This window comes from Brugia malayi (genome assembly GCF_000002995.4).
Source record: "Brugia malayi strain FR3 genome assembly, contig: Bm_209, whole genome shotgun sequence".
NCBI classification, from domain to species: domain Eukaryota; kingdom Metazoa; phylum Nematoda; class Chromadorea; order Rhabditida; family Onchocercidae; genus Brugia; species Brugia malayi.
This window is the reverse complement of record NW_025062417.1, coordinates 1-13,959: the sequence shown is the minus strand read 5'-3', so window position 1 is coordinate 13,959 and position 13,959 is coordinate 1. Positions and strand designations below refer to the sequence as shown.

General features: G+C 29.7%; 2 protein-coding genes and 1 pseudogene across 3 annotated transcripts; all 3 read right to left on the bottom strand.

Moving 5' to 3' along the window:
- Nucleotides 1-4,132: 4,132 nt before the first annotated feature.
- Nucleotides 4,133-5,696, bottom strand: Bm17282 (Uncharacterized protein; the record flags this gene model as incomplete). Its single annotated transcript, XM_001895412.2, has 2 exons — nt 4,133-5,362; nt 5,634-5,696. The coding sequence occupies 2 exons, from the start codon at nt 5,694-5,696 to the stop codon at nt 4,133-4,135; spliced, it is 1,293 nt and encodes a 430-aa protein (XP_001895447.2).
- A 3,781-nt stretch (nt 5,697-9,477) lies between these two features.
- Bm10204 (Uncharacterized protein) lies at nt 9,478-10,777 on the bottom strand (the record flags this gene model as incomplete). Its single annotated transcript, XM_001892514.2, has 3 exons — nt 9,478-9,615; nt 10,066-10,248; nt 10,628-10,777. 3 exons carry the CDS (start codon nt 10,775-10,777, stop codon nt 9,478-9,480), a joined length of 471 nt encoding a protein of 156 aa, XP_001892549.2.
- A 2,341-nt stretch (nt 10,778-13,118) lies between these two features.
- Bm17281 lies at nt 13,119-13,826 on the bottom strand (annotated as a pseudogene; the record flags this gene model as incomplete). The annotated part of the gene is made up of 2 exons: nt 13,119-13,294; nt 13,677-13,826. Coding segments are annotated over 2 exons (326 nt in total), but the record flags the coding sequence as incomplete, so codon positions are not given.
- Between the last annotated feature and the right edge of the window lie 133 nt (nt 13,827-13,959).

Here is a 13,959-nt window from a genome sequence, read left to right as displayed (position 1 = left end):
TGAAGAAGAAACTGTTCTTGCTGCTACTGTCTGAGTTAATGTGAAAAAAGGCTGTTGTTACTAACCGTAATTCCTGGAGTTGTTGCTTAAAAAACGAAACTAGAAAATAGAAATCACAAATTTGTGAAAGTGGAAATGTTCATTTAAAGAAGCTCACAAAAAGGCATCTTGATTTCCTACGGGACGTGAAACCAGAGCCTATTTCAGTGGAAACAGATTCATCCGAATCATTCTTTTAACTACTTAGATATCAGTAAAAGCTTTATTGATTGACTCAAGCTATTTCAAGAAATTGCAATTCCATCGTGGACATAGACTGATGATGAGTGCTATCAAACTGAAACAAATTTAATACCTTTGTGCTGGATGAAAAAGCAATGATAAGAAGAAAATGATTCCTTTCTTCATTTTCACCATCTCGATTAATCAAATTTGAACTAAAGAAAAGTAATTGACTGCGAATTAAAACATTAAATGCTGCGTTTTTAAAGTTTTCAATTGACTATAGAATTTTAAGCACTAATTAACAATCATTCAAAGTGTACTATTTGGATTAGCCAAATACTAAGCAATTTATGATTCGAGAAATCTCGGTCAAATTCTTTTCTTACTTTCCATGGTAGTGAAATCCTCCCTCCAGAATCGCATAATATTTCTAAGAGGGTTTCATTCTACAAAGGAACCTTCTCCTTATGTAACTTTGAGAAACTATGAAAAAGCATTAAGTTTTTAATTTTTGTTCATAGGAAAGCACTGGAATTATTGCCACACTGAATAATTTGAGTTGTGCTGCAAAATTTAAAGATTTATATGCTATTTGTTTCATTCTGCTTTTGCAGAAATTTCCAGTTGAAATTAGTTGAATTGAATTGAAAGCATTGTGTTCCAAAATTGCATTTCTCATCCAAAACTTGGGGACAACATGCATTGCTTTCAGAATATTCACCATATTATTGTTCTTTCTATTTAAATGGATGAATTTTGTTACAATAAAATAAATTAGAAGAATGGTTTGATATAAAATGATCAAAAGATAAAAGAGTTTTACTTTTGTGAAAAAAATTAGCATCATAAATCCAGAAGTTCCGAAAATTGAAACGAAAAATTAGCACCATAGTTCGATATAGAATGATCACACATAACTGTTTCAACGAATATTCATCTCAACAAACCTGATTAATCGACTAAATAAAACTTCAAGAAACAGAAAATGTTGGAAATTGAGTACCTCATTTCGTACCTAAAAACTAAAAATGCTATGCGATTAAAGTGGGTACTGGTAATAAGGAAATCTCACATGCGAAATTAACTTTACTTAAATATATGAACGACAAAAGTATTACATTTAGAGAGAATATAGAGAATGTTATTTTAATGACAAAAGTAAAAGAGTGATTATTGGTGATCGCTTGAAATATTATTGATACTTTGATCTCATCAAATACTTCTGAAAAATTCCTTTGTTCTACTTATTGTGAAATCGTTCATAGGCTGAATAAACATTCATGTATATCGACTGAATAAACATTCGACGGGGATTTTGATGCTTTGCATGTTTTGCTATTTTCTAACTTTTATATCAATATTTTTATCTATAATATTTAAATTCTAATTAAGTTTTAATTAAAGCTATAAGGCAATTATTTAAACGTATTCTTATTTACCTAAAATTTTTCCTTAGTATTTATATTTCTGTGCCATGGCATATTAGTGGCAAAATAGTCTATGGAATCCATTTATTATCTACTTTTCGTTTTTTCTTTTTACTTTTTTTTTTGTACACCACTAATATAATTCTTGTTTACAACTCAATTCTTGTTTACAACTTTTTTTCTTTTTATCACTGACCTTTATTCCTGGAAAAATTCTTTTTTCCATGCCATTTTACATTTGTTTATTATATTTGTCATTTTGCAAAATCTCTTTTTTATGTTTTTTATAAAGCTCACTTATTTCATGTTTCTTGTTGATTAAATTTTAATTCATTTTAAAACATGTCTCTTCGCTGATGTTCAATTTTTTCTCATGACCCATGTTTCTTATTACTTCTTTCCAAGTGTGACATTTTTATATAACCAAATTTCAAAAAAAAAAAAAAACAAAATTGAACAACGACACTATAACTGCGTACTCCAAAGCACGATTAATGTTAACAAACATAAAATTAGTAAAAATATTATTGATCCTTGCTTCCATTTCCAATTATTTGCAACTACTTGTTGCTACTTGTAAATATTTGTATTTGGAACCACTTGCAACCACAGTAAAAATTTACAGCACCTGCTTATTTACCTTTCCGTATCATTTGTTTTCCTTTCTTTTGGAACCACCTGTTCCTACAACCACTTGTAACCATCTGCTACCGTAACCACTTTTTACTTTAACCACTTGCAACCGCTTTCTACGACCAACTTACGACGACACATCTTTAGTTATAGTATAAACCTTTGAAAGCATTCAGTACTTCTCTCTGTCTTGTCATCAATTCTTCGATTCCAATAATCTCTAGTTTACACTTTTCTTTTTATTAGTTCACTGAGTTATCATGATTCTCTTCATTCTCCCAATCTTTCTTTCGGACTTCGTTATTTTACTGATTGCCATTTTTATCTTGAAAATTCATTCACAGCTTCTTGTCATTGACAGTTGGCCAAAAATATGAAAGGTATAATTATGGTGAAAAGCAGGAAAGGATGCCTTCAATAATAACAACTGATAAAATCATTAATGTTCAAAAATCTCGAAATGAAAGTAAAACTATAAAATGTGCAAAAAAGTTACACAATATAATGAGTCATTCAAAGCAATCATCGATTTTAATTACTACAAAAGTACAATAATTCCACTTATCAATTCTTTATAATAATTATGAGTTTATTTCCATATGAAATCATTTCTCTGCCTAATCCATTTTATCTGTTCATCAAATTTTTACTTTTTAACTATATTTGTAGTTAATTAGAATTAAAATAACTGATAAAATCTTCACTGTCAAGTCATTTATTTTTGCTAATGAAAATTGCTTAAACTTTTTACACTTTTGCTCCATCGGCGATTTAATTTTGTTTATATCTCCATCTGATTTTTTATTTTGGTCATATTTCGTATAATTAAATTTTTTCATTTAAAAGAAAAAAAAAGATGAAAATTGGTAAATTGGAAATAAACGACAACTGATAACAGAATTTAGCAAAGAATAGTCAATGAAAAGTAAACAAATGTCATGCATCGTTATCACTAATTAATTAATTTAAATCAATCCCCATCAAATAATGACTCGGAAACTTATTATTCTTCAGTGCAAAAAGTTACTTTCATTTGGTGGTAACTAATTTGAATCACATTCGAAAAGCAAAATGGAATTCACGCAAACTATAAATAATAACGAAATGGTTGTTTGTTGGATTTATACAAAAATTTTTCATTAGGAAATTTTTAATTATAATCATTTTTCATTTAAACAAACTGAAGAAAACCAAATGATTTATCTGCCGTTTTTTTTTTTTTTATCACTGACCTTTATTCCTGGAAAAATTCTTTTTTCCATGCCATTTTACATTTGTTTATTATATTTGTCATTTTGCAAAATCTCTTTTTTATGTTTTTTATAAAGCTCACTTATTTCTTGTTGATTAAATTTTAATTAATGGAAGTTTTTTTTCTAAATATTACTTCTTCTCACTTTTAAATCCTTTCTTTTTTAATTTTTTTTTTTCAATAAAAGATTAAAAAACTGAAAAGAAGTAATATTTAGAAAAAGCTTCCATGAATTAGGCTTAACAAGAAATAAAAAAAAGAGAGAGGTTTCATAAAACGATAAATGTAATAAGCAAATGTAAAATCGCGTGATAACAGGTTTTTTTTTCAGCAAAAAAATTGCGAAAATGAAGTCAGTGATAAAAAGAATGAAAAGCTGAATTGCTAAACAAGAGAAATATTATCAGTATTCTGTACAAAAACAAAAAAAAAGTAAATTTAACAGAAAATTAGAAATATTATGAATTCTTTTAATTTTATTAAAAGAAATTATAAATTGCGACGTGTTGACATGTTGATTTAGAGGAAATGAAAACAGAATCAGATTTCCCAGAAAAAAAGAAATCATTTATTGTTGATGCTTGGTTGTTTGAGATTATCCATGGTGCTGGAGCATATAATCTAATTGTTGTTTTAAGGTTTGGAGAAGACCTTGCTTGCTTTTCAGAAGTTCTTCAAACATAGACTGTTGTCTCTGGAGAAGTTGCTGAAGTGAAGGCTGCTTCTGCTTTAGTTGTTGGAGAAGTTGTTGTTGCTGTTGCATAAGTTGTTGGAATTCAACTTGTTGTTGCTGAAGTTGTTCAAGGAGATTAGAAATTTGCTGAGGTTCTAGAAGCATTTGTACAACAAGTTGTTTTTGTTGCTCCATAAGCTCCACAAGTTGTTGTTGTTGTTGGAGGAGCTGCTGAATAAGTGGTTGTTGTTGTTGGTATTGTTCAAGAAGTTGTTGTTGTAGCTGTAGAAGTTGTTGAAGAAGAGTTTGTTGTTTTTGAAGTTTCTGATCAGAAGGCGGCTGCAGTAGAAGCTGAAGTAGTTGCAGTAGATGTTGAAATTGTTGGGTAAGTTGTTGTCCCTGTTGTTGAAGTTTTGCAGCTACAACACCGTGTTGCTGAAGCAGTTTAAGACGTTGTTCCTGCTGTTGGATTTGATGTTGATAATTACTTTGTTCTCGATGTCGAGATTGCTCGTGATTTTGTTGCATTTGTTTTTCAAGGTCAAGCGCTTGTTGATGCAAAGTCGATGGCTGCAGTGTTTGTTTTGGAGAAAGCAGTTGCTGCTGCAAAAACTGTTGAAGAATAGGTTGTTGTTCTTGAAGTAATTTTTGTCGATCTGGTAGTTGTTCCAGTAGAGATTGGGCAGTCTGTTGTCGCTGAAGAAGTTTCTGAAGAATAACTTTTTGTTGTTCTTGAAGTTGATTCAGAAATTGTTGTTGTTGCTGAAGTTGTCGAAGGATTATCTGCTGGTTATGAAGAAATTGTTGCTTATTTTCACAGTTGTGCTGCCCAAGTTGCTGACGAAGTTGCTGTTGCTGTTGAAAACGCTGCTCGGAGTGCGAGTGGTTTTGTTGTAGTTGTTCGAGTAGCTGTTGAAGTTGAAGTTGGTGAGGCACAGGGTTTTGTTGTTCCAGGAGTTTTTGAAGAAGAGACTGTTCTTCTATTTGTTGAACAAGTTGCTGCTGCATGAGAAGTAGTTGAGAAGAGGATTTTTTCTTATTTTCGGTTGACAATGCTGTCATTGTTGTTGAAGAAGAAACTGTTCTTGCTGCTACTGTCTGAGTTAATGTGAAAAAGGCTGTTGTTACTACCGTAATTCCTGGAGTTGTTGCCTAAAAAAACGAAACTAGAAAATAGAAATTACAAGATTTGTGAAAGTGGAAATGTTCATTTAAAGAAGCTCACAAAAAGGCATCTTGATTTCCTACAGGACGTGAAACCAGAGCCTATTTCAGTGGAAACAGATTCATCCGAATCATTCTTTTAACTACTTAGATATCAATAAAAGCTTTACTGATTGACTCAAGCTATTTCAAGAAATTGCAATTCCATCGTGGACATAGACTGATAGCGAGTGCTATCAAATTGAAACAAATTTAATACCTTTGTCCTGGATGAAAAAGCAATGATAAGAAGGAAAATGATTCCTTTCTTCATTTTCACCATCTCGATTAATCAAATTTGAACTAAAAGAAAGTAATTGACCGCGAATCAAAACAGTAAATGCTTGCATTTTTAAAGTTTTTAATTGAGTATAGAATTTTAAGCATTATTTAACAATCATTCAAATCAATAATGCAAGTGTACTATTTGGATTAGCCAAGCACCAAGCAGTTTATGATTCGAGAAGTCTCGGTCAAATTCTTTCCCTAATTTCCATGGCAGTGAAATCCTCCCTCTAGAATCGCATAATATTTCTAAAAGGGTTATGTTTTGTAAAAGAACCTTCTCCTTGTGCAACCTTTGAGAAACTAAGAAGAAGCATTAAGTTTTTTAATTTTTGTCCGGTAGAAAAGCCATGGGATTATTGCCACACTGAATAATTTGAGTTGTGCTGCAAAATTTAAAGACATTTATGTGTTACTTGTTTCATTCTGCTTCTACAGAATTTTCCAGTTGAAATGGGTTGTATTGAAAGCATTGTGTTCGAAATTATATTTCTCATCCAAAACTTGGGAACAACATGCATTGCTTTGAGAAAATTCACCGTATTATTGTTCTATCTGTTTAGATAGATGAATTTTGTTACAATAAAATAAATTAAACGATTGGTTTGTTTTCTTATTTTGTTATAATACAAACTTTTCTGATATTGAAAAACGGTTTTTGTCCGTGCTTCCGCCTCTTTCTTTTCTTTAAAGGTATTACCAAAAACGATTAGACTGATCGCTCACCAATTTTGGCACTTCAGTGACCGTTAATTCTGAAATAGTGTTGCACATACACATTACATTAGCATTACATAGGTGTTTGCATACTTGCATGCAGTTGAATATTTAAAATTTATTACGGACAGTTGGGATTTATCAAACTGTGCGTAAGTCACTAATAATTTGGAAATGAAATGGGCGATGTGCTCTACACAAATTGAAAATTTGAAAAAAAAAAATTATTTGTTTCTTTGAGAAGCTTCAGCCATCAGTTCCGATCAGTGATGAAATAAACTTTTTCCTTTCTTAATGTACTGTCATTTGAAACATCTTTTTCCGTTTCATTTGCTGCAATGACCGATGCTTACTACTTGCTCTCCTTTCTTCCTACGCTTTCTAGAAAGTTCAGTGATAGTTTGCTTTGTTCCCAGAAGTGCATAATAGCTTATGGAAATTGAGTAATTAACCTCTGCTTTCAGATTTCACATGGAATTCCATCAAGCCTAGATGTTTTGGCTGTTATATGAATTTGCGAGTTGCTTGCAAATTTTTTTTCACCGATTATTGTATGTTATCTTTAATTAATAGGTCGGTCTTCAATTGGACTGAAGAGAAATTGAAAGTGTCCAGCTATCAGTTCAGAATGAAAATGAAAGTAAGTTTGATTATATGCGTTGAGTGGATGTTTTGTACCTTACTTGTCGTGAAATGGGGTCTGATTTGAGTAATTTATAGAACCAAATAGGGAGTACTTTGTGAAGTAGCAATGTTTAACAGTAATCTTAATTTTATTGAGATAAAATTATCCTAATCGAAATTATTATTAGAAAAATTGAGGAAGTACATCTGAAGGAGAGGAGAGAGTGTACAACTTCCGAAGTGAGATCGAGAAAAGCTACCTACATTCCTCTATTTAACTTGTAGAGTAGGAGTGGTTTATAACAAAGCACATGATTACCGTATGTAAAGAGCTTCCGTTCCGGATAATCTTTACTCTCTCATTACATCAATTACTCATAAGACTGAATGTCAAAATAGCAGACTGTTACAATTTTTAGATGTTAAAAGTTAAGTCTAAGTTTGGCTGTTTGGTTGGAAATTTTTGGTATTAAAATTGGGAGCAATTTTCAACATCTTTGTGAATACAGTAGAATTCCAAACAATTTAGATGAGTAAGAATTCCTTAACTGAAACATTTATCTAAGAATTATTCAAATAAGACAATCTTTAGTCTTATGAATTCACTACAAATTTATTTCGACATATTCGATTCTTTCTTCAGGTAGTTATTCTATGCATTTCAGAACTCCCTAGAGCCTTCTGCAATTAGAATTCATGTTAGAATATTACTGACTCATCATCTGTTCTTGATGTTCCGAAATTTCTATGAAGCTTGCAGTATGTAAGGTTGCTTTTCTTGCAAGACGGGTAGGTGAGCAAGGAGTTCAGAGTACCTGGACTTCTAGGTCCTTTGAATTCCTTTGATGAGCACTCTAGGCATTTTATGGAGAAGTATAGGATGCTATTTTTAATTTGCAGGCTTGGGCCATAGCTGCGAAATATTGAGGTAGTAGGTCGGTCTGTTAGATGAAAAACTGTAAAGAGTTAAATGAATTTTATCTGCCCGGATCCGAAGTTGGCTGCCCGAGGTTAGTCCGTTCTACTCATCGACACACTTCGACTTTCGATTCTTTAGTTGAAGACTATCTGGCGTGGAGTGATACACAAGGAGGAGTCCAATGAGGATATATATATTTGATAATTTTTTCCTTTGCAACAATATTTAAAACAATACAAAACAAAAATATTGGATAATTTTATTCATATTAAATTGTTAATAGTAGCATAGCAGCAATTTTTAATTGACAAATATCAATTTACCATTTTGATTTGCATACAAGAAAACATTCTTCAGCAGCACTGTTATGATATTTCCGCATTTCATCCAATATTTTGATAAGCTCTATGCGATGCTTTTCTTTTTTAGATTGAATTGTACCTAAAGCTTCAAAAACCTGCAACAATTTAAAGTTATTATTTAATAGTAATTTCCATGAGATTATTTTAAATGATAGTAAAATAACTAAATTTGAAATTTGTTACGCATGAAAGGAAGGGTTATTAATATGTCATCCATTTGATCTAATAATATTTAAATAATAGTAATAATCATACTCCTTATACTTTGCCTTAATTAAATTTCAATTTAAATGTGAAATATTTGTTTATTTAATTTTATTTCAATAAAAATATTTAAATTCCATTTCTCTAACCTCATCTGATTGTTCCTTAAATTTTGCAATTGCTTTATTGCAACTTTCTTTTTTTTGTTCCGTTGGATTATTCGCATATTCATGTTTTGCAAAATCCATTTCTTGTCGACGTTTAATGAGTTCTTGACGTTGATTATTTAATACTAAGATCATTATAATTTAATAATTACTATTTACGCAAAATATTTTAACAATTTTTTTTCTTCCTTATCAATTATTATTATTTTTTTTTTTTTGCTTAGGTATCAATAATATAACATTCATTTAATAATTAGCAACTATTTTTCTCTACACAAATTATTCACTAAATAATTATTAATCATTTATGTCGTTCAATTTTTCATTGATATTTTTTCGTTTAACCTAACCGTATTTCTTGGTTTAAAATTTTTGCTTAATTAATTATTCTCATCCATTTATTGTTTTCCAATAATTTTCATTTATTTACCATATGTATTTGTTGTTAACATCCAGAAATTATTTATTACTTATGCAATAACTTTAATTATTCTATTTCAACATTACTAATATGACAATTAACTTATTACAGATGACTTGAATGTTAATAATTCCATCATTTGTTACTCAACCCTTTCTTTATAGTTATAATATAATGTCATATTAGAATAATTATAAATCAATGATTGATATAGTAATTAAAAATCAATTATTGGTAATGAATAATAATCTTTATTATTATTATTCATCATTCATCAATATTATTCACTATTAATCGTGATTTCATTTTTCAGTAGAATATTATGATAAATGATTATAATTAGCATATAATTATTAAACTTATAATTAGCAAATATAAGAAACGCATATCTTACACACATAATCAACATTAATAAATGTTCGAATAAAATGAATAGCTCGACGTCCTCGTTTGCAGTAAGATCGACGTAACTCGGCTAATTTTATGCATGCACGAATGCATGCCTGAAATTATAATTAAACTTGCAAAAGTTCAAAACAAATGCCAAAAATTGTAGAAAAAAGCAAAATGCAAAATAGATTATTATTATTATTATTATTATTGAAATATCTTTTTCTCTCTGTTCTAATTGAAGAACTACTAACGAGCAGTAAATAGCATTAAGTTTAAAATTAAAGCTCAATTAGTTATGAACACTTATGCTATATTGATTTCCTTTTTGTCGTATTTTTAAAATTTTCTTTGCTGAATTTATAAATTATTTTTTTGTAACTATACGAAAAATATTTTTGATTTTCACTAAATTATTAAGTTATCAAAAGTGCATCTAGCATATGTAATGATAAATAAACTTTAGTGGCATAATTAAGTTTAAAATTTTTGACATATCTAATAATTAATAATGGTAATTATAATTATATATGATTCTGTTAATTATTTTAGATTATAGAAACCTCAAGTGCTGGAATATGAGCTGAAAAATTTTCTCTCATTGCTTCTAGTGAAACGCTTAATAATTCCGTAGGATCTTGATTTAATGGACATTCAAATTCCATTTTTGATTCTGCTTCAGGTACTAATTTCGGATTTTGTTGCAACACATGCATAATGCTTTCTGCTAATTTGCATAACATTTCCTTAATTAATAATACTATATTTTAGCCTAAATCTGCGCTTTTTTTTTTTTTTTTTTTTGTTTTTTAACGAAAATATATTTTCGAATTTAGCTAAGCTAAAATAATTATGTAGATATTGATTAATTATGATAAGAATTAATTTTTATATGGATAAATGGAAAAACCATTCAAAATTGCTTAAATTAGCATACACTTATCTAATATTAAGTTACTAAGCAAAATAAAAAAAAATATTTTCAAATTTTTTTGAAAAAAAAATGAAAAGTTCGATGAGCATTCTTTGAATTAGTCATTCGTAATTGATACATTATGGTAATTAGTAAGTACATCATTTTATGTTATATGAATCAGATAAAGTTATTGCTGAAAGTTTTTTTACCTTATAAGTGTCTGCATCTTTCACTTGATTCAAATAATCCGGATTAAGCTCAGAAGTCTTAATAGTACCAACTTTTTCGCCTAATTTCATAAATAGCTTCCGGAATGCACCTCGTCCTTCTGGTTCCGTTTGTGGTGAAGCCATTTCCATTGGTTCTTGAATTTTATTTGTATCCTTATCTGATTGTTTCTTATTTTGGTCATATTTCTTAGTTTCGCTAAAATTAAGTTTTTCATTCAAATAAATAAATAAATAAATAAATAAAAATTGATAAATTACTAATTTATAAACGATATCAAAATTGGAATTTATCAAAGAATATTTAACAAAAATTTAACGAAAATCATGCAACGTTTATCATAGATTAATTAATTTGAATCAATTTACACCAAATAATGACTCGGAAACCATATCATTCTTCATTTAATTTTAGTAAAAAAGTTACTTCCATTTGATAAAAATTCAAATCATTTGATAATTCAAATCAATTATCATTGACCTTCTTTTTGCTGCCATTCCGAAAGCAACCGAATCGTTTGATGAATTTACGCAAAGTATAAATAATGATAATAACGGTTGTTTAGTTGTATTTATAGTAAAAATTATTTTAACCAAAAAAAAAAATTTTATAAAGAAATTTTTAAATGGAATCATTTTTCATTTAAACAAACAAAACGGTTTATCTAGTGTTTTTATTACATTCTGATGAACTAATCATTAATTTCTGTTTACTTTATCATTAAAGCTTAAGCAATCACCAACTAATCAGTGTCACAAATAATTCCTTAGAATTTCTCTTAAAAAGTAGCCTGGATAATGAGATAAATGTTAGGTGTTAAGAGATAAACCGCATGAGCATTAAAGCAATTTTAATAAAAAGAAGAAATAAGAGTTTGTATTTAGTATGCTGAAATATGTTAATTCGAATTTCAAATACTTATTTCGACTTTATAAACTTTAGTTCAAAAAATGGCTTAATGGATTGGTTTAACAAATTATATGAAAGTTACAATAATAAACCGAAAAGATTGTTTCGAGTAGCAGTACACTGAGGAAAATTTTATTTATTTTATCTACTGATCAAAATTGATGGCAAAATTTTGGAATTTTCTTAAGTCCTTTGCCCACTTCATTTTTAAATCATTAGTGATCCAAATCACAATTTAACAAATTCCAACAATATTGTCAAATATTCAAGTCCTTGTAAATTATTAGTATTTTTGCAAATATCTAATTTAATAATCAGGAAAAAAAAACTGTAGTGATGTTAGCATTTAATTCACACTGCACTTTCATTCAAAATTAGCATCCACCTTCAATAATCGAACATAACCGATTACTATTGTTGAAATGCTCAGACTGGTAAGCAACTTGTATAATTAGTTTTTTTTTTTTTTTGGTAATGTCTTTCTTTAGAGAAAAGAAAGGAGCAAAAGTTTTGAATAAAGACAAAAAGCTGTTTTTTTAATATCAGCAAAGTTTCTATTATACAATCAGTATGCTTATTTTAATTTTACAAAATAAGAAAACAACCCATTCTTTTAATTTATTTTATTGTGACAAATTCATTCATTTAAATAGAAAGAACAATAATATGGTGAATTTTCTGAAAGCAATGCATGTTGTCCCCAAGTTTTGGATAAAAATACAATTTCGGAACACAATGCTTTCAATTCAATTCAATTCAACCCATTTCAACTGGAAAATTCTGTAGAAGCAGAATTAAAAAAGTAACACATAAATGTCTTTAAATTTTGCAGCACAACTCAAATTATTCAGGCTACAATTCCAGGGCTTTCCTATGGGCAAAAATTAGAAAACTTAATGCTTCTTCAAAGGTTGCATAAGGAGAAGGTTCTTTTGTAGAATGAAACCCTTTTAGAAATATTATGCGATTCTGGAGGGAGGATTTCACTGCCATGGAAAGTAAGAAAAGAATTTGACCGAGATTTCTCGAATCATAAATTGCTTGGTGCTTGGCTAATCCAAGTAGTATACTAGTATGTTGATTTGAATGATTGTTAATTAGTGCTTAAAATTCTATACTCAATTAAAAACTTTAAAAATGCAAGCATTTACTATTTTGATTCGCAGTCAATTACTTTCTTTTAGTTCAAATTTGATTAATCGAGATGGTGAAAATGAAGAAAGGAATCATTTTCCTTCTTATCATTGCTTTTTCATCTTGTACAAAGGTATTAAATTTGTTTCAATTTTTTGAAAAACAATCTGAAATAGGCTCTGGTTTCACGTTCCGTAGGAAATCAAACTGCCTTTTTGTGAGCTTCTTTAAATGAACATTTTCATTATCACAAATTTTGTAATTTTTATTTTCCAGTTTCGTTTTTTTAGGCAACAACTCCGGAATTACGGTAGTAACAACAGTTTTTCACATTAACTCAGACAATAACAACAAGAACAGTTTCTTCTTCAGCAGTAACGACTGCACTGCCCATCCAACATAGCAAAAAATCTCTTCCTCAACTACTTCTCATACAACAGCAACTTGTCCAACAGACAGAAAACGAGCAATCTTTTCTCTACCTTCTGGAACAACAAGATCCTGTGCCTCACCAACTTCAACAACAACAACAACTTCAAGAACTACAACATAAGCAGCCGCACCTTCAGCATCTTCTCCAACAACAACAACAACTTCTTCAGCAACTTATACAACACCAACATAAGCATAACTGTAAACAACAAATACAAAGTCTTCTTCAACAACAGCATAGTATCCTTCAACAACTTCAGCATCATCAACCATTTCTGAATCAACTTCAGCACCAACAACGTGTCATTCTTCAGCAACTTCTTCAGCGACAAAAATTGTCCAATATCTACTGCATCAATTGCCTCATCAACAACAATTATTTCAAAAACAACAACCTATTCTTCAACAATTTTTCCAGCAACAATTGCTTTCTGTCCAGCAAATGCTTACTGTTCAACAACAAATGCAACAAAATCTCCAGCAGTTGAACATCATAATCATCATGATCATCAAATTCAACAGCAACAACAACTTATTCAACTGCTTCAACAACACCAAACTGTATTAAAGCAACTTCAACAACAGAAACAATTACTTCTTCAGCAGCTTCAACATCAAGTGCAAATACTTCAGCGACTGCAACAGCAACAACCTTTTGATCAGAAACTTCAAAAACAACAATCTCTTCTTCAACAACTTCTACAGCTACAACAGCTCCTTCTTCAGCAATTCCAACAACAACAACCACTTATTCAGCAGCTCCTCCAACAACAACAACTTCTTGTGCAGCTTGTACAACAACAACAGCAACTGCTTCTACAAATGCTCCAGCAACCTC